The 20,932-nt window shown below is 42.9% G+C and overlaps 1 protein-coding gene across 1 annotated transcript in view; it reads right to left on the reverse strand.

The window, feature by feature from the left end:
* EZR (ezrin) overlaps positions 1-16,543 on the reverse strand; it is a 36,765-nt gene extending 20,222 nt beyond the window's left edge. Inside the window, exon 1 of the mRNA XM_063390215.1 lies at positions 16,302-16,543. Coding sequence (XP_063246285.1) covers positions 16,302-16,313 — 12 coding nt within the window. The 5' untranslated portion in view covers positions 16,314-16,543. The remainder of the gene's footprint in view (positions 1-16,301) is intronic.
* Between the last annotated feature and the right edge of the window lie 4,389 nt (positions 16,544-20,932).

Consider the following 20,932-nt stretch of genomic DNA (forward strand, 5'->3'; position numbering starts at 1 on the left):
GAAGCTTTGCACTCCTTTTTCAGTGAGACACTGAATGTTTAACCAACCTTCTTCAGTTCAGTGGTGGACCTGGCAATGTTAATCTTAGAGACATTTTCCAAACAAAATGATTCTATGAAGACATCAAGTATCTTTATAGAGTTGTTTCTTTTCTTCTGTTCCCACATGACAGAGGGCCCTCCCAAAGAAAGACCACTGAAGGCAGTTTCCAAGGACTCCAGAACTGAACTAGAGAAGAAGACTTAGTGATGCCACTTTCAAGCTGCGTTTTTAAAGCACTGTCCTTTAAATTAGGACTTGTAAAAATTTTCTCTAAATACAAAACGAAAGAACAATCAAGAAGGTAAAAAGAGTTCTTGGAAAACTGAATTGTAGCATTTGGGACCATAACGGAGCACAGAATTATGCTTAAGGTTTTCCTCCCATGCCTTAAGAACCAAAGGTTTCCCAAGAAATGTTTCCAGTGTAGGAAGGGAGGGGAAGTTCAGACATCAAATTCTCTGGAACAGCAAGTCTGCAATTCAAAGATGTGACCTTAAAAAACACCTGTTGCTTAATCCCTCTCAACAATAAATCCCTAATCATATTCTAATCCCTTTCTACCCACTTCAAGAAAACATATGCTCATCGTCTTCAGTTCTGTGCTGTGCAAGTTATTTGTACTTCTGGCTGAAACACCTTAGAAGTGTAAAAGAACTATCACTTTACAAGCCAAAGAACTTAAAAGGAGCTGCTTCTTACTCCTTACCAGAAAACCTGCAGAATGCTGGCTGAGTACAAAATTCCAGCTTGTATCAGTATGTATTTTCCTCTATCTCACCTTAGTGGTTATCTGCTAGTAAAAAAAAAAAGTTAAACTCCCTAGTCCTGCTTTACTACAACCATCAAGGACTGTAGGATCAGCTATTTAGTGCTAAAGCCATTTATCCATTTACATATTTTAAAGATTGTTTTAGCATTAAGACCAAAAATTGTAGTAATCTGCTTTTCCACTTCAGTCATTTAAAGGCAGAAGCATGCAGGAACATGACTACTTGGTAATCCAAAAAGCTCTCAAGGACACTTGGGGCCTGCAGTAAAGGTTAATTTCTGTGTTCTTTAAGGGCTGCATAACCATCAGGACAAAGAGGAATTGCCCTGATGTGCCCTTAGACAAACTGCCAGCTACATGACTGGCAGAGCAAGAGGGACAGGGCCTTCTGTCCGGACCTTCAATGAGTTGATGACTGCCTGGGAATATCCTTTGAGTCTCCTTCCTGCCCTATTAAGCCCTCCTGCTTCTCATTCTCCTAGCCTTGACTTCAAGAACATAATGGTTTTAACAGTTTTAACATCTAAATGGATGTCCTACAACCACTCCATACAAGCTTTTAGCCACAGAGGAACTCGTAGTAAGGCAGCAAACAAAGCATAAGCCACATGAAACCCTGGTTTAGACAGCCTGAAGAAACCTGGATGCCTGTTACACTGAGAGTCGATCAGTTTGGCACTCAGCTCAGAGCAGATGGAACTCCCCAAGGCAGCAAGATGATTAAATCAACACCCAAGGTGCTAACCAATTCAGGTATTGCTAGAGAGGCCAACAGCAAACAACTCAAACTAATTTCCATGAGCAACAAAAAAAAGGAAGGGACAGTTAGGACAACTTTCACAAGTGAAGTCCTGCTCACCCCATTTATGTCCTTTGTAAGACCCCACCAAAACCTGGCAGTAATCCAGGACAATGTTGAAGCCATAACCAAAATGAAAACAGCTTTTCATTTTTATGAGCACAAGGGTGTGGAGGGAAGAGAACAGCACGTGGCTGTTATACATGAAATAAAAGGTTATATTTTAAAAATATGTGGATTTACACACAAAGCATGCTAAAAATCCTGGACAGTAAGATGTGACTTCTTTCTTGATAGGCCAATATCATAACACTTTGTTATTGTGGGGGTTGGAAATAGATTATATTTAAGGTCCCTTCCAACCCTATCTATTCAATAATTCTACTTTTATGCCTGAGGCTAACACATTTAAAATGACAAATAGGGCCTTTAAGGTTTGCTTGTGCATACAAAAACATTACAGAACACACCTTTTTCCTCTTCCCCTTTCTTAGCATGCATAAATTTGCTAACAAATTTGATCCAGAAGGGAAAATGCATGCTGTTGAAAAGGCAATGCCATTTCCATTAAAAGGAAAACCTCTCCATGAAGCTGAAGAACTTAGTGCACTGAAAGACTGAACACCAGTTCCCTGACTTCATACTGGACTGTAACATGTCAGCTACCTTAACAACTCGAACTCGAGAATAGAAGATGAAGGCCAGAGCTAGAGAGAACTTTAGAGCAGAGTTTAAATGGTTGTAACACTATGGAAAGCAATGGTAGTTAGAATGGAATCTTCTGTGCTTTAGCAATGCCCTTAAGTCATGCATTTGTTCTTGTGTTGTCCCTAAAACAACATATTTTCTAATGCTAAGTCAGTAGATCAATCTGTGAAGCAGGTGCAGCCTTTCAGAGTCCCTTCAAATCAGCAGAGTAACTTGAAAAATTAAAGTGCCATTTGAAAAACATTCAGATAACACTCTCTTAAGGAGGCAACACACTGCCAACCAGCTGAGTAGCACCATCTCTGTGGAAGAATCAAGACCTAGATAGGAACCCAAGAAGACATTGCCTCTTCAACCCCATCCTCTCACAAACACCCAGTTTTCAGGTGTGTTGGACACTGTGAACGCACAGCTGTAGTTTTCTCTAACATCAGATTCTTGAGTGCCCTGGTGCAGATCTCTGATTGTTGGCAACACAGTAACCTTGAAGTTAACCATCCCTCTGCTGATGCTGCAGCTCCACTGAAAAACATCCCACACTAAAGGGAAAAGGGCAGGGACAAGAGGGGAAAAAACAAACCCACAGCTCTCAGACACACTATGCAATTGTGGATGTTTTGCACCCTGACGCATGTAATCTAATAGTTCACTTGCATAATAAAATAGTTCAGTGAAATCGTGAAGTTGTGCAAGTTATTTAAATAAGACCATACCATTTATTTTCAGTGAATACATAAGATAAAGGGCACTAAATACCAACTTTTACCCATTAACACAGGACAAACCAGCACTTAAGTGTGTTACTTGTCATTATCATTAGGCAGGTCTAAATGCCTTAGACAATGCTCAGGAATGTTTTCTTCCTCTTTCCAAGGAGGAAGAAAGACCAGAGCCTCCTAAACAGCAGGTTTCCAAGCGCGGTATCTTTCCAAGTGGTGCCAATTAGCAGTGGAGAAACCTAGACAGACATGCCTTGTTCGTTCAGTCTCTGGGTGTCTGGAAATCCCAGGAGTCACTGGTACATTTAGGCAAATCAGCCACATTTTGAAGTACTGTACTGCACAGCACATTCTGTGAAAAACAGCATGCAGAGCTGTTGATAAGCCTTCTTGTACACACACAGACTGTATGGATATGGACTTGCTTGTGCTGAAGGAATACAGAATTTTTTAACAAGGAGAAAACAGTGGTATTAATAAGAGTGTTAAGAAAGTAGTAGCATTAATCCTCACTTCTGCAGGTCTACTCTTTCACCAGGCAAGCAGCAACTACTGATGGAATAAATAATAGGCAAGCTTCTTGGCCTGGGCTGTAATGCATCTGCAAGGACAAAGTAATCTCATTTTGACCTTAGCAACCAGAGCTGTTTCACAGGCGCATGTAGTGATTAAGTATCTGGTAATAGGAAAAACAACTTCATGCAGCAGCATCAGAAGGGTACTAAAAACTGCTCTCTATTCTTGCACATTCCATTCAGTAGTGTTCAGGTCCAATAATGAAGAAAGATATTGTCCTAACTGATGGAGTAACTGTTGTCCCAGCTCCTGGAAAGTGTTATGGGAAATTTTTAAACTTTGACGAGGGAAAAAAATCCTAGTGGCTTCAGAGCTAATCTGCTACCACTTCAGCATCTGCATTCCTCTGTCCTCCACAAGTTACTTAAGTCAACAGGTTCAGAGTTCAGTTCAGAGACTGTGCAGAGAAGACAACTCTGAGAAGGTAAGTAGCACAAATAACACAGAAGCAACTGCAGAAATATTAGTTCAATTTGTTATATACTTCAGAATTTACAAACACCAGCTTATCAAGAACACAACATTTGGAGACAATTCTGTTTCTTCTCTGACAGAATAACCTGCCTGATGGATCAAATAACATCTAATAACATATTTGATGTGGTGCCATACAACATAGACTAGGAATACAACAAATCTGAGCCATGTGAAATTACAACCAAATGACAAGCTGTGTACCTACATTCTCCATAGCTTCTTTCAGAGCAGGAGATAAATATCATGAATATCACGCAAATTATCAGTTCCATTGCTGCTGCAGTTTTACCAAAACACAGCTTCCCTCCCAGCTGGGCTCAGCACCTTCACCTAGCTGCAACTACTGCAGGGACACATATTCTGAACCTTTTCCTGTCAAGCCAAGGTCTTGAAAAGGGGATGTGAGTGGGGTGGGATTGAGGGAATAAGAAAAGAAAGTTTTCTCCCAATCTCTGGAAGATGGAGTGCACTTACAAGATCATGAACAGCACCTGGTCAAGAACAAATAAGTCTTTTGGGAGGACAAGGATGGAATTCAAAGATGTTGGTAGGTCTGAAAAATAGCTACAAGTGTTACACTTGGAGAGGTGAGAATGGACAGGAGGCAGAGATGAACAAATTACAGGCTTGCAAACAATGGGCTACAGCAGGGCTGTAGACGAGGATGTGGTTTATTATAATCCCCAGAAAAACACCACATTTCCTGGTGTGATGCTATTACACAGAGGGGAAAATTACATTCTTGAGTGTACTTGTCACCGGAAGCATTACAGAAGGTGACTATTCTGTTCTGCCTGCCCGATGACTTGCTAGATGGAATGTGTCACCCAAATTTGAATGCTTCTTTTGGAAGGGGGCAAGTTAATCAAGGAAAGTCTACAATGATCTACAGGTCAAGTGTTTCCTGGGTTGGTTGCCTGACAGTTGTCAATTCGCAATTTTTCCATCTGTGTATGTCTGGGCCTTTTTATTTTTTTGTGGGGTTTTCCGTTTGTTTCAAACTAGATTTTATTTTTAAACATGTCACTGATCCCTTTCCAAATGGGAATTGTCTGAAACATGACACGTTTTATATAGAAGGCTATATAAACTTCTAAACTCACATGGAGAAAAGCAGCAAAAAGCTCTCTTATTGCAGGCTGGATAACATGACAAGAAACAATAATTGTTGGAGTGGTAAGATATGATATTATATAGCCACTTCCATGCAGCCTTCAGAAAATGCAGGTCCAGGTCCAGTGCTACATTTTTATGATTTAAAGGATGTCCAAGAACCTGAAATTAGAAGGCAAATGACAGATGCACCATTTCTCTTCTGGGGGAAGGAAAATCTGATTCCTACGAGAATGGGAAAGAACTGCACAGCCCAGCAATGAAGGAAGCCTTGCACATGCTCCTCTTCTGCTGCCGTGGTGGAACCTCTCATGCTCTGCCTGCCTAACACGAAGCACTTCAGAGAGGGCAGTGGCAGCACAGCACAGCAGCCGTGAGCCTTCCCTTGCGCTCTGGGGAGCAGTATGCTGACAAGGAAGAAAAAGAGCCTCAGCAGCTCACAAAATGTGAATAGAGGACGGCCTCACTGGCATCCCCTTGGCTGACAAGGCAAGTTGCACCCATTTGCCCGACCCAGTTTCTCAGCATACCATGCTAAATCAAAATACGCGTCTGCGAACTGAAGGACGTGTTCCATTTCAGATCTCATTGTGTTAAACATTGCTTCCTCATTGCAAATAAATGGGAACATAAGTCACGTTCCAATGGAATTCCTCAGAGTCTATGAAGCAGTTAGCTATTGCTGCATTTGCAACAGGTAAAATTAGAGCTGAGTAAGCTGGTCTTTGTTCCTCAAAACCTTGCTTACCTTCCCGGGAGAGGGAGAAATACCAGAGGGTAAATTGAGTTGGATATAATAATATACAATCTAGTAGTTACTTTGAAATTGTCCAGTACTATTGCTAGCCTTAACTACTAGTCAGCTTCAATGCAACAGCTTGCATAACCATATTTTTGGGGGTACTAGTCCTCAGTATTTAAGGAGCAATAGCTATATCAGTTATAGTTAACTGAAATTTTTAAAGTTTAGTCAAGGCAATAGGAGCCCAGGTATTTGCTGCTCTCATATATGGTGAAAAACACTTATGACTTCTTTTGTGGCAGTTTTTTGGAAGACAAATAAAGTACTTTGAGGCGAAGCCAAGAAAAATTTTGGAGTGAAATCTGAAAGTTAGATATGGATAAAGTGGAGGGAGGGGAAGAGGGTTCATGAGCAGGAAAACTTTCGATACCCAGATGTGGGGAGTCATACAGAAATTCCAGTTTTAACAAAGTGGGTAGAATTTTCAGAATGAACTTCTCGCTCCCTGCCTACACACACAAACAGGTCACAAGAAAGTAAATCCATTGATTTCGGTATTGCAGCCATGTCACTTAACTGTCCTTTGTAATATAACATGAAACAGTCCTTATAATCAAACATGAACATAATCCTAGAATGCAAATCCAAACTTTTTCATGTTTAGATGTGCAGAAGATGCCAAACTAAATTACATGCCTATCTCAGTTCCCTTAATGAAGGCCTTCTATCTCTTCTGTCAGCATGGAACAATTGCATAGTAGGCATCTGCATGAAAAATCAAGAAGCAGCCATGGCTGCAATTCAGTTCTTTATCTTAGGTCAAGCAATAACACTTTGCATGCCAAAAGATCATGAAGATTTCATGCAGGTGTGGCAAGGGCAAGTGACAGTACATCTCTGATAGCCCTGGCTCCCAAATGCCTAGGCCGCAGACAGACTTCCAGCATTCTCCACCTCTGGTCAGCTCTGTAGAGTTAACAATAGTCACTGCTCAGTGAAACAGTAAAATCAAGGAAGCACTCTTCCCAGAAAAAAAAAATTAAAATCTTTTTGCAGTCACTGAAGATTCCCCCAAACCCTTTCCTAACAAGCAAACTGCATCATCTCAAGCTAGGAACAAGCTGAAAAAGTGGGAGACAGAGGCCTATCTAAAACTTTAAAATTCAATATTTTTTTAAATGAAATTACCTAGGCACAGCTCTATATTCTGGCAAGACATAAAGCAATGCAGAGTAAGTCTGAAAGGCCCCAGGATACTGCCCTTGAACAAAGCCCTTAGAGAGCCCAGGTGTTTTTCATGCAAAACACTTGCCTTCACTCTGTGTGAGGGATGTAAGAATGATTTACTTTGAACATGATATTATGAAGAAGCAGGAGAGTTTATGGTGTTTCATTGAAATACGCTCATGTTCACTTTAAAGTCTCTCTGACGCTGTATAATACTCTATTAGCATTTTCAGAATATCTGTGTGCAAGCAGTAGTCTGTTCTTTAAAGGAGGAACACACAGCCGGTGACAACAGGCTCAACATAGCACCACTGCCTGGATGTGTCACTTGCCCTCAATGGATGCTAGGATGGATTTAGGAACACAGAGTGCAGCAACAATAGCTCCTTTGTACATGGAGAATAAATACAGAGGAAAGCTAGAGGCCACTGGATCAAACTCCTGCATACACAGACTTTTATCATGACAGCTGTTGCATCTAATTAAACATAATGAAGTTGCGAGACTGAGGCGTTACACATGAGGTTTACAGCAAGGCCCACAAACAACTCTCAAATAAGCCTTATCTCAAGAAGTTGCTCAGAATCCAGAAAGGATCTTCTGCTGTCTTCCATCAGAAACATAAGCACGAGGCCAAGTCCAGATAATACAGAGGTTTGAGATCTCAAGTTTTATCAATTTCAAAGTCTTCTAAACAATTTATCTCCAATATATACATTACATAAAGCAATATCACCCTTCTACAATCCCCTTGAAGGAAAAGAAAAAAAAATAAATCAGTATCTTATAGTCTTGATCTGGAACACAAACATAATTTTGTGCCTCTGCTTGGCTTTTCACCTGAGAAGCAACAAAACCACAATTTCTACAAAAGGTGAACTCCACAGTACCAAATCACAAAAACCAGGGCAGGATCTGAAGGTGTGAATAATCTAAATAAAATCTACAATAGCCTTAGAGCTTCCCCTGAATCCAAGCAGCAATATTGATGCCTTTTATTCCAATGCTTATGCAGAGATCCATGTTCTGGAGGGCAATGTGCATGGAAAACCCAGAGCCATTCCAGAGTCAGAAGGCTGACAGCAGCAACACAGCCTGACAGCACACAGCTCTCAACACTTTCAATAGACCCTGTGGTGGTTGCTCTTCTGGGGTGGAAGAGCAGTACATTACAATGGAACACGGGGGGGTGAGTGAACACAAGGATTACCTGTGACTTACTCTCCCACAGGACTATGACCTGGGAGTTTAAGACATCCAAGAAACAACTACTGGAGAAATGTTCTCAGTAACTGTATTCCTCCCAGATGGAAATGTTATAGGATGCAAAGCAGTATTTTCGTCAGATGTGAACTGGAAGAAGGTCAGGGATGCTCAAATAATTATCATGCAAGGATCAACTATGCTAGTTAGGGCTTCTCAGTTTGGAAGAAAATTAACTAAGGCTAGGACATAAGAGCATATGAACTCCTGAGCTGCCTGAACAGCCTAGACAAGCAAAGTGTGTTCATGGCTCTACCAACAAAATAACTACAGGGCATCAACACTGAACAAGGAAAAAAACCACCATATAGCACTGTAGCAAGGAGGTTTGTAGATAACTTTCCAGACATTGTGAAGGTTATCTAGGACAGTCTTTGTTAAAGTATACTATGGATGCTGGAGTTCACAGGGTTTCAAAGCAAGACTGGACAAGTTCACAAAAATCCATTTAGTAACTCATTATATAGGACCTTTCAACCTCCAGTACCTCAGAGGAAAGCAATGGTGCGTATCTTTGAAATACTCTTCCTCGGGCATCAGGTTTTGGCCAACATCAGAGGTGTACTATTAGGCTACAAGGGCTTCTGCCTGACCTACAAGGCCAGCCATGTTCATACAGACATCAAAGTGCAGAAGGAAAATGAACTCCATTTACGTAGGGAGAAATAGCAGTGCAACAAGTCACACAAGGCCCTGCAATGATGTTTGCTCATTCTGCATTCTAGATACAAATCCTTTTGTCAGAGAGATTTTTGTTTGATATTCCACCCTTCTGTTTAACCTGTTCTGTATCAGCCTCTTTCAATTTACTCACGGACTTCAGTGGAACACACTTCAGGGCATTTGAGAAATTTCTTAGTGGGGTTATGTGATGTGATCACCTCTAACAGCTCGATAATCTGATCTATGTGCAATACACTACAATGCTTCCACTTCCCAAGCAGGTACTTCAAACAGCATGCAACAGGTACTATTTGCTCCCAGATAAAAGTAGGTCATGGCAAGTCCTGGAATGCCATCTAAGCACAAAGATATTGCTCTTGAGCAGTTACAGATCAGAAAGGAAAAGTGATTGCAAGGATTGGCAAAGTACCCCTTCGTAACTCCTAAAACAGCTTAAGGGCTTCTGAGATGAAACTTTTCCTACTCCCCTCACTATGGATGTGTGATGGCAAACAAATATGCTCCAGTGGTTCCCAAAATGTACCCTGAGCATAGTGAGGGCAGAAAAAGTACCTTTCAAGAGTTTGTCTGCACAGCTGTGACAGTTGTTATGGAGGAAAAACTATTCGCCCCCACACTGAGATCACCGAGTATCAATTATGCAAATCACCCGAACCACACACCACTGTTTGTGCAGCAGGAGCTCTGCAACTTATCTCTACAGAGACAAAAAGTTAGGCCAGCTAAGTGTATTCAGCTAGGTGTTGAAGAACAACTTTAGCTCCCACAAGTAACTCTGAAGCCCAGAACTTATGGTACAGGCTTGGCGTCATCTTCTGGGCTACACAGGCTAAATTCAGGTGCCTGGGTTAAAGGTGAGATTTTTGTAGTCTCTGCTTCTTCAGGTAGCAGACAGCTCACAGACCTGCTCTCTGCATCTACACAGCGGTGTGGTCTTGGCAGTACTGAGCCACCCTAGAGTCATTTTGTATGCCTGCTCAAGATTCATCAATAGGACATCTGTCCACTCATCCCCACAGAACTCTCTCACAGTCACTTCATACTGAGGTTAGAACTACAGCAAGCGTGGACTTCATGTAAAAACAAGAGGAAGAGATCATGATAGTGACATCTCAGAGTTTTACACAATAGCTACAGCACTTGGTCATGAAAGTGTGAGGGAGAAGTAAGTGCACACAAACCAAACAGGGCAATCACACACTCTCCTCTCCAAGGAAGCCAAAGGCTACAGGCTTTGTGTAGGGGAGTCAGTATCTCTTCCACTGAGCCTACACAGTAGGTAGCCCAATACAAGTCCATGGTCATCAGCAAGAGTTTCTCTTACTCAATTAGAAGGCAGAGTCCTGCATGTTAATTCTCAGAGTCAGGGTTTTTCTTTCAGGGACAGCTGTAACTATGAGGTGTCCATCAGCCTCAGCTGAGCACATGGCTGCTGCTCATGCTCTCTCAAAGATGAGAGCAGATGCAGAGAAGGCAAATCCATTTCCCCATTATGAAGTAGGAACTCGAAAGAGAAACAAAATCTGGATGCGAAGAGAGGAGCAATATGAAGGCAGCATGGTTAGTTGTTACACTGAGCTATGCCTTGTTTCCAGCCTCATACAGCAACAATTTCCCCCTCTCCTAGGTGTGTACACTGCTGTTCTTTGTACTTCTCAGCTCACAAGGTAAATGTTATCTGTTGCAGAAACCAGGCTTCAGAGCAGGCACACAACTCAGCTAAAGTACATTACTTAACAGCGTGCAGTGTGGTTCAGTGATCTTGGGCAGCACTGCCTTCCATCAAGGTCAATCGAGTGATTATGGGATTTACAGAGCCTGTAAAGCTCTTTGGGCACAGTGTGCCAAACAAGAACGCTGTTGTGGGAATCTTCAGCGGTCATCAAGAAGTCTTATTCTCAAAAAGTCCTGACATATCACAGCTTTTTCATGGACAAAGGAAGATGTTCATGTGGGTGGAGGAAGCGAACAGAACAGGAAGGCTTATCTCCCTCCTTTTGACCTTTAAGAAGGCTAAGAAATTCTTTAATTAGTGACTAACATAACAGCTAACACCCTTGGTTTCTCTGTAGCAGCTAACATCTTGCAAGAAACTGCCCTCAGAAATGCTTACTCAGCTCATGCAGTAAATAAGGGTTTTGTCAAAACTATGAACTCATTCTCTTATAACTTTATTCATTTCCTTAAATTTACTACTCAAAGAATCCTCCACCTTTCTTTTGCAGCAGTGAGTGACACACTTGGCAAATGTAAGGGAGTTCTTACGTTTGGCAAATGGAAGCTTCCTTGAGTTTCCACTTTGCCCCAGAGTGAGTATACATCTCCTGGTATCAAACACACCATACACTGTATCACCTGATGGCCTGCAACTGGTGCTTACCAGGGTAGAATTTTATTCTTGACTAAATCTATAGCCATCCATAAACTAAGAGTATTTTAATTGATTGTGAACACTTAAAGATATGAAAAAGGTTTTTTTTTTCAGTCCAGTTACAGAAATCTGCTGTAAAGAGCTCTGAGATAAAACCACTATGTGTAGTTAGAAGACACATAGTCAAGAATAAATTGAGAAGATCTCTGATCAATTATTAATAGATTATATTTTGAAATAAATTCCTGTCACTACACTTGCATATTTTTTGGCTGGCTTATCAAAAACTTGTTAAATTTTAATGTCATAGTCTGTTCACAGATAGATAAAGGTTTGGCAGAAGGCTTGTATTTTAAAAAAACAACTTAAAGACAGCATGCATGTATATTCAGCCTCAAACAGGTACAGAGGACTTATCTGACCATTGAATGCCTAGAACACACCAGCCCATTATTAACAACACAGGGCTGGGAAAACCCTTTTGAGACATCAGTTCCAGTTCTCCACTCCTACAGGCAGCAGCATTAAATTGTATACTGTCAAATTTTATCTTAAGGATGTTAGGTCTTGGAATAGTCTTCTAATAAGATCAGCAAGGAAGGGAAAAAAAATCCTAGCCATTCACAGCCCCCTCCCTCCCCCCACAATAACTGCTTAACTGTTCTAAAACTTTAAAGTTTCTTAAACTACAAATTCTGCTTAAAGCAATTATTTCTTCTCTTTGGCATGTAAATTCCTTACATTTTAAACAGCTGAAGGAAGAGATAAATCCTTGAATTCTACCAGGCTGAAATAGCCAATCACCCTCTTATCTAAGGTGGAATTTTGTCTTTGGTCATACCAAACCCACTCTCTAGGTTTTGCTTTGACTTTGTCTGTCCTGAGTACAGGTAAGTACCTACCTTAAAGGAAATGTCTCACTAGAACCTTCTATTAATGCTTTCTGTTAGAGAAGCCCTACACATTGCAGATGATATGCACAAAAGGACAGCTGTACTACCACGGACTAATCCATCTCCTTCTAGCCTATTTAGTTAGGGACCTTCTTTCCCCACCTCTCCAAGTTTAACTATATGCAAAGGGAGCTTACTACCCAACTCCTTCAATCCTCTTTAAATGTCGGCCTTCTGAATCAGTAATACTTCCCCCTCAACAGCATGACATGAACAGGTTTCATTACTATGCTCAGCTTTCTGACCACAGGCCATTAATAAAAGTATCAAAAAAGTTGCCTCTGGATATTATTCACTTGTATTTTCTCTTTAGGACCAAAAGCTGCTAGACTGCATTTACTGCTGTCCTCTCTTTACACAGTTTTATACACATTCACACAAGTGCTAGAAGTTCTTGTGTGACACTACATCAGTCAAATGCTATGCTGCAAAGCCAACCTAATTTCTTGTAAAGCTTTACATTTTGCTTTTTTTTTTTTTGTTTTATACACATTCACACAAGTGCTAGAAGTTCTTGTGTGACACTACATCAATCAAATGCTATGCTGCAAAGCCAACCTAATTTCTTGTAAAGCTTTATATTTTGCTTTTTCACCTCAAGAAGAAAATCCAACTCAAACCAACCAAACAAAAAAAATCCACCTTCGACAAAGTAAGCAAGAATGCTGGTAGATGAGATCAAATTAACAGCTCTATAGACCCAAGATCACGTTTCCTTCTCCTTCGGTAAGCACTGTTCATTAGCCCGCAGCCATGCTGTTCTAGCCACAATTTATTAGATTGGTTTGTTTTGGAAGAGGCTATAATCCACCCAAAACACCTTCAGAAATAAACTAGTGCCATGAATCTAGGAAAAATGCAGAGAGCACACAGACACTCCAGTAATGAAATGAAGCAAGGCTGAGCAAGTAAGTTTATTTAGCATTTCATTCATTTCCAGATAATACAGCAAGATATGGACAAGATGACACCTTTTGCATTTCCTTACAAAATAATTCACTACCAATAAAGCCTAATGAACCTCTGTACGGACTAGATAGAAATCATGCATCTGAACTGTTGATGAACACCCAGCCATAAACCCTCATGAGCTGGGTATAGGTTATATATTTATAGCTTACCTTGGTGAGATCTTGTTACTTTGTAACTGTTACACATGGCAGAATGGCTGTGTTAAATTAAATGTATTAAAACGTGTCTATATTAACAAATATAATTATTTCAGTACTATTTTCTGGACTTCTACAACAATTTATTTTGAGCATGGTAAGCATGCATCAGATACAATCCTGACCAAATGTTACCACAGAACCAGGAAGTTTGCTTTCTAGCCACTTCAGTTTGGTACTCAATTAAAATACTAATTAATGGATTTGCTAGTTATTTACTGTGAAATAATGAATTACAAACACGATCCGTAAGCTTTGTGCACACATTTATAATTTTTGTTAAAATAACAGTTTCATATAAAAGTTCAGCTTATTGGGTTGTGGGTGGAGAGGCCAGAGTGGAAGGTGCTGCCAAAATTTTGCTTCCTGTCATCAAAATCTTTACTTGTAAATAACTGGTGAGCAGTGTGTGAGACTTCACACACAGCAGCATCAAGTCTGCCAAGCAACACCGTATTTACTTAGGCCATGTAGACAAGACACATGCAAACAAGCACAGGTAATAAATATTTAGCATCCATGCCAAATACCCAGCAGAAACACACTGCTTCCCTATGCATCCCAAGAGGTCGTGCTATCACTCCCCACACATGCCAAAGGCTGTTGTCACACTGTCCTGAGCACAGTTCTGCCTCTGGAGTGACAGCTTTACCTTCTCTCTCCATGCAAACTGACACGAATCCTATTTAGCTGTATTAAGATTAAATGAGCTGAGTTGGGAAGGATCCAAATCCAGTCTCAGTCTAAAGCAGACAGACTGAACAGTGTGTTTTACTAAAATAGCCTCTGCAAAATTCCTCTTTTCCACTTAAAATAAGCTGGCAGTTAGCCCCACTGAACAGCAGATTCAACAAGAAAAAGGCTTATCTTTACAAAGTACTGACACAGAGTCTTGTCCATAAATCCCAGCCAGTAGGTCACATCTCAGAAGACTTTACAGTAGTACTGTCCTTCCCCAGTGGATGGTGGTTTACACCATCCACCTTTGTTATTCACTGGCTAGTCAGCCAAGAAACAAAAAATCACCATCTCTGAGGGAATACAAATATAGCCCTGGCAAGCGAAAGGATAAACACAGCTGTATTTTTTTAAGAGATTAAAGAGTTTTTGTACACCTATCCACGGCTTCCAGTGCGACTTAGTCCTAAATCAGGATTTCAGATTATTCTAACCAGGATATTTCAAGAAAGCACTCTGTAATTAGCAAACAGCTAACAAGGCAGAAAGAGATTGTTCACACACAACCTTTTATATCCATACTTTATAAATTATATATTTGCTTCCCCAGCTACAGAAGGGCTCTCTCAGTAAGACATTACTATATGCAGCAATATATCACCTCCTACTGATGAAATACAGCCAAAATACAGCCAGGGAGACTGAAGATTTATCAGTTCTTAGGACTGAGCAGTTTGGGTTTGGCATGTTTTTGTCTTTTGTTGGGTTTTTGTTGTTGTTGTTTTGGTTTAGTTCCTTTTTTTTTTTTTTTTTTTGGTAGGTTTACAGAAATGTCATGTAAGTTAACCCAAATACTTAAAAAAAAAAGTTCAACTAACTTTAATGTTATGGTGGCAAAACATCAATTACTTATTGCCACAAAGATAAGCTTGTTTGCTCTTATTTCACATTTCATTTAAGTGAGCTAATACTCAATACATAAGTCCTTCATTGCACTGCATTTCAAGAAATATTGCCTCTATTGAGAATAGATAGTAACAACAATCTGTTCTGATTATGCTCTTCAAAGTTCAAAAGTGCGTCTGCTCCGAGCTCTGCGTGAGGCTGTTGGCTCCCCAAGGGAATCGCCGTCTCTAACCGGCACAGTAGCAGCAGACTTTAAAATAAAACAAACAAAAAAACACCACTAGAAGGTCGGAGGGGGAGGCGGTGAAGGCTTGGTGGTGGTGTCAAGAGAAAGGAGGTGGGATAAAAAAACCTGTTCCATTGAAAAAGAAAAAAAAGAAAATCCAGCCAAAAAAGGAAACACGTCTTCGATAATGACTGGTAAAGACCAGTGTGGAGAATTCTATTAAGAGTTCTAGCATTTAGATTTTAGATCGCAGAACAAGGCGGGAACCAGGTTTTCCCTCTGTTTACAGATGCATACATGCTTCCTGTAGATAAATGCATAGGCCACAAGCATACTAAATGGCAGCCGGCGCAGTTGTATCGTTTCTCGCTAAGCGGGAGCGCGATGGAAGCTCTTCTTTCGAGAGTTACTCGGGAGCTCTGTGCATGTCCAGCACGGAAGCGCTACACAAAACGGAGCAATCCACCCCGCCTGATCTCCGGAGCACAGGGATCCGGGGCTCCGTGCTCCCCTTCCCGGCGGCGGGACGTCGAGGAGCCCCTCCAGCCCCCCGAGGCGCCTCCGTCCTGCCCGCGGCCCTGCGCCCGCCCCAGCGCTCCCTCCCGCCCCGAGCAGCCGCCGATGTGGCTCCCGAGCGGGGCGCCCGCCGCTCCTCCCGCCGCCGCGCAGAACTTCCCCGGCCGCTCGAGTCGGAACGCCCCGTCCCGTCCCGGGGAGCAGGCACCGGGACTCAGCCCCTCCAGCCCCGCAAAGCCCGCGCCGCGACACCCGGAGGTGACCGCCCCGCCGGGCGCCCGGGCTCGGGCAGCCCCCAACGCCGGGCGGGCGGGCCCCGGTGCGGCCCCGCGGAGCGCCTCCCTCCCACCGCGCCCCACTCACCGGCTTCGGCATTTTGAGGGCTGCTGGTGCTTCTGCTGCTCCCGGCACGAACGTTCATGCAGCGCCTGCCTCGCCTGTGCCGAGCGCCCCGTGCGGAGGAGGTGCAGGAGGAAGGAGCCGCTCCCGGCCACGGCGGCAGCGCAGCCCGCGAGTGCGGCGCCGGCCGCCCGGCGGCGGGTTAAGTACGGCAGGTGGGGCCGCGGTGACTCACCGCCGCCGGCCATTGCCCGCCGCTCCCCCGAGCGCCGCGCCGGCCTCGCCCAGCCGCCGGGCACCCCGCCGGCTTCGCCTCCGCGGCCCGGAGCCTCCGGCAGCCCCCGAGCCCCTCGCGGTGAGGGACGGGCGGGCAGCAGGTGCGGGGAAAGCGCCGCCCCGGCCCCCGGGCACGGCCCCGACCCCGCGGGAGACCCCGACCCGCTCCCACTCGGCCCTGCCCTGCCCTGCCCGCACCTGCCGGGCCGGGGTCGGCGCTTCCCAGGCCGGTGGATGGCTCGGGGAAAGCGTCCGGCACAGGGGTGATGCCTTAGGGGTGGCCTGTAATAATTGCTGTGTTTCTTGAAGTGCAAGGTCGGGAAATATGATTACTTAACAAAACACAGGCTTGCTTTGTGTAGTAAAGCATATTTTCAGCAATGTCAGCAGAAGAGAAAACTTTGAAAATCCATCCAAGCTCAGAAACCATAGAGTATACTTCAGTTGGGTCTGACTTTCCATAAAGCCCAAAGAAGTTCATGCAAGTAGCACTGCAATTGATAAGCACACACAGGTAATGAAGTTTGTGTGTCTGCCCCTCGTCCCTTCTCGCTCCTCACCCATGAATGCACTTCTGTGGACAGTGTCTGCCAGGAGCTGCTGGCCTCCCGCTGCATCTCCTTGCTTGGCTGGTCACAAGAGCACATTGATTTACATAGTCATGGGCAACGGCCTGCAGGACGCAGCTCTTCCACTGTGCCAGCAGTGGCACGCAGCTGAGCTGCGAGATTGAGGACATCCGGCAGCCTGTACCCAAGCTGCTGACTGCAACATCCCACTGCAACCACTGTCTGTCTGTTGGCATAGGACAGGGAGGCACAGAACAAAGACAGTAACAATCACTACATGGAAAATATACAGGGCAGGAGAGGGCCTGGGAAATATCAAGGGATGGTGACCAAAAGGACAGCCCAAACAATACAGGTCCTGCTTTGGCAGAGATCCAAATGGTGTCTTCCCCCCCACAGTCCACCAAGCAGTGTTTGGTTGTGCCACATTAAAATAAAAGAATCATTGCTGTGTCGGGTCTGTGAAAGAAAGGGGAGGGGAGCCGAGCTGGAGGCTAAGAGAATTCATGGTAATATTCCTTCCCTGACGCATGATCCTCGGAGATTATAGGCGGCTTTACCATCAAAACAGAGCCACGGGGGTGGCAGCTTACAACAGCAGGTGAGAAGAAATAGTCTAAGCTGAACAGCTTCCAAGAAAAAGGCCATGGGTTCAAACATCCTTGGGAAACAGATATGACCTCCATTTTCAGTTGAAACAATTCCACTGAGTCTTACTTGGGTCAGGTTAATTTAACAAAATATGCTGACACTCAGTTGGATTGGGTAAATTTAACAAAAAAATCATTCATGAGGACACTTGCTATGCTCTTCTGTTAAGCAATAAGTTTATGGTGGGATTCATGCTTTATTCAATAGGATGACATTGGAAATGAACTAGACCAAATTATCACAATATTTTGGGTAGGCTGCCAAGCACAAGATCAACTGCTCCAAGAAGTGCTGTAAGAACCCAGCTTCTGCAGCTCCCACTCAGAACCCTGAGTGACATTCTTAGATTTTTTTGGGGGGGGTAGGGCAGGGGGTAGAAAAGGATAGAGATGAGATATTTTCAAGCCATAGTCCTAAAATCCGGATTTTGTCTGTGATTGGAAAAAAAAGACAAAACAAGTGTTTCTGTGTCCCCTTGAAACAAAGCATTGTATGGATTTAATGGGAAGCCCATTTCCATTCTGGGAGATTTTCATTCCCAAAATCCTTTCTTGTCCATAGCTCAGCATGGGCTCAGAGACCATCACCCTGGGGCTTTATGTTGAAACAACTCCACGTCAGAGAGATGTCTCATTTAATACATCACATTTAGTCAGGGAAGTATTTGTTTCCATATGTTAGTTACATATCCCAGCTTAACCCCCTGTTTTTGTTAGGTTTTTGTTGTTTTGTTTTGTTTTTTCTAACGCTTACCATTGCTTCCCAACCACGCAAACCTAGGGGCAATAGGAATTCAGGTGACTAATAATTAAGTGTGGCAACATACAATCTCTAGGTTCCTGTTTGCCACAGCACATAACCTTGTGCCATTCTCCCACAGCCACCTGCAATACACGGGGAAAGGTAGATACCTCAATGGCACCCATAACTACCAGCTTGCCCAATACAGCTCCACCCAAAACCAGCCCCTGTGAACATACTGAGCTTACACAGGAAGAATTGTCTTCAGTGGAAGGAACCAGAACAATTGCCAGCAGGGAGTATGTGTTAGACACCCTTCGCCTCCTTCCTGGGCTTTTGCCTTGTGCTAGGTGTGTTTTCAAACCCTCTTGCCTGCAGAGCTCTGTACCCTATTGAACACTTGGCTAGGTGGGTGTCTTTGTGGCAGTACAAAACTCTCTTCTTCATCTGGGTCACTCAGCTCCTTCCTTTTTATTTCCCTCCCCACCTCCCCACTAGAAGGATGGGAAGGTTTATAATGCAAGCCCCTTCTTCCCTTTTATACAGAAGCCTTCTCATCCTTTCCAGACACAAAACAGTTCCGTTGTGCTCCAGAGTGGGGGTAAAAGCCCTCAGTTCCCTGGATTTCCTGAGAGAAAACCAGTATATTGAATTTTGAGAGTGTAGACATTGTGTATAACACCAATAAGCATTGTCTAAGAATGCCTAGGATCCCCTTTGGAGTGTGTGTGAGGGAATATTGGAGAAAGCATGAAATGGGCACAAAAACAATCAACCCACATCACGACATCTAGGGCAAAAGTACAAATATAGAAAAAACAGATACAAATATACAATCTGGGGAAAATTCCACATGAAAACTCTATGGAACTTGGCTACTTGTAGATTTAGGCATTAGCTAAGCAAGAGAGAGCCTTTATGGCCATACAAATCACATCATCTTCAGTACGACCTCACAATTAAGCATAAGACCCAAATCAAAATGAAGCCTTTAAGTCACAGGATTAAGATCTGCTCTGATCCAGCACTTACTCTTAACCTGCTTTATTAAGAGGATAGCATTACCAACCATTTACAGGAATTAATAAGGCAGAGGAGGTGATGAAAGAATCCCAATTGCTCAGCAGGTCAGTAGCAGAACCCAGTTTCTGTCTTCTTCCCTGTAACAGTTCCTGTGACTTACTGACCCCTAACCAAACTGTGTCATCCTCATCAAGCCTGCCTTCCCTGTTTTAGAGAGAAGACCCATTTGACTTTCCTGTTACCTGAAGCTGTAATAACATTTAAACTTGATGTGGATCATTTGTGAATCCCAAGTACTTGCCTGGGTTTGCTCAAGCAAGTCCTATCGCTGTAAAGTGGCTTTTGCTTAACAGGCTTCATGCCAGGCAATTTTTAGTCAACATAAAACTTCCTAAGCCAGATAATGGTGGAACTGGGAAACATGGAATCTTGTGCTCTAAATCCATCATTTTTGGTTGCTCATGCAACCAAATCAGTAGTCTCAAGAACAGACAGACCTAAACTCCCTGTTTCTCTGAATAAAAAGCTTCATCGCAGTTAGGCAAGGCATAGCTGGAAGAGTTTTGCAGCATCTCTGCTGGGCTGTTTGCAGATTTTTTACTAACAAAAATCTATACTAGCTAACTCTCTCCTCTTGACAACTCATAGACTATGCATTTAGTATAGCAGCTGAAAGAAAGGACATTCATTAGAGTAGTTAATGGAAAGGAAGCCACGTTCTGAGATACGTCGTACAGATTTAAGAAGATTTGCTGTCATGAAGAACAGTCAAGAGTCTGATTTTCTTCATCAACTGGAAGAGCTGTAAAAGAAAAAAGAACCATATGGTATTACTGACAACAGTTTCTTTTTCATTGTGCATAACTGAATAAGCAGCTTACTACCCATTGCACGTTCTGAAATTTTGGCATTATGATTCCTGAAACGTCGGACTTCAGGAAGAGTGACCAAAGACTTGGTGAGTTGTAGTTCTGTCTGCACAGACAGCTACTTCCCCACTACCCACACTGAGCTTACTGAAAACCTGACAGATTGAGGTCACAGTGCACCAGCATCTATTGGCAAAGCCTCTTGAGACATTCTCGGGGTTTCCTATGAAGGGGATAAATGGTGCGAAAGAGTGCAAGGCTTGTGCCTCATTTTTTCTTGTTCCTATGAGAAGCTGCTGCCAAGTTCAGTTGTTTGTTGTTCCTACATGAAAAGCTGCTGTTGCCAGGGTCAGTTGTTTGTTGTTTTGCTTTTTTTTTTTTTTTTTTAAGTAAGTATAAGTTGGATTTTTTTCCTGCACCAGCAAGAGGTTAGGTGCATTCAGGCCTGGAAATAAGCCTCATTCAATGATCCAATGGTTACATGCTGGGAGATCCTTATCTTTGCAATCATTTTGTCTTCCAGCAG

The sequence above is a fragment of the Prinia subflava genome, chromosome 2, assembly GCF_021018805.1.
Source record: "Prinia subflava isolate CZ2003 ecotype Zambia chromosome 2, Cam_Psub_1.2, whole genome shotgun sequence".
Lineage (NCBI taxonomy): Eukaryota > Metazoa > Chordata > Aves > Passeriformes > Cisticolidae > Prinia > Prinia subflava.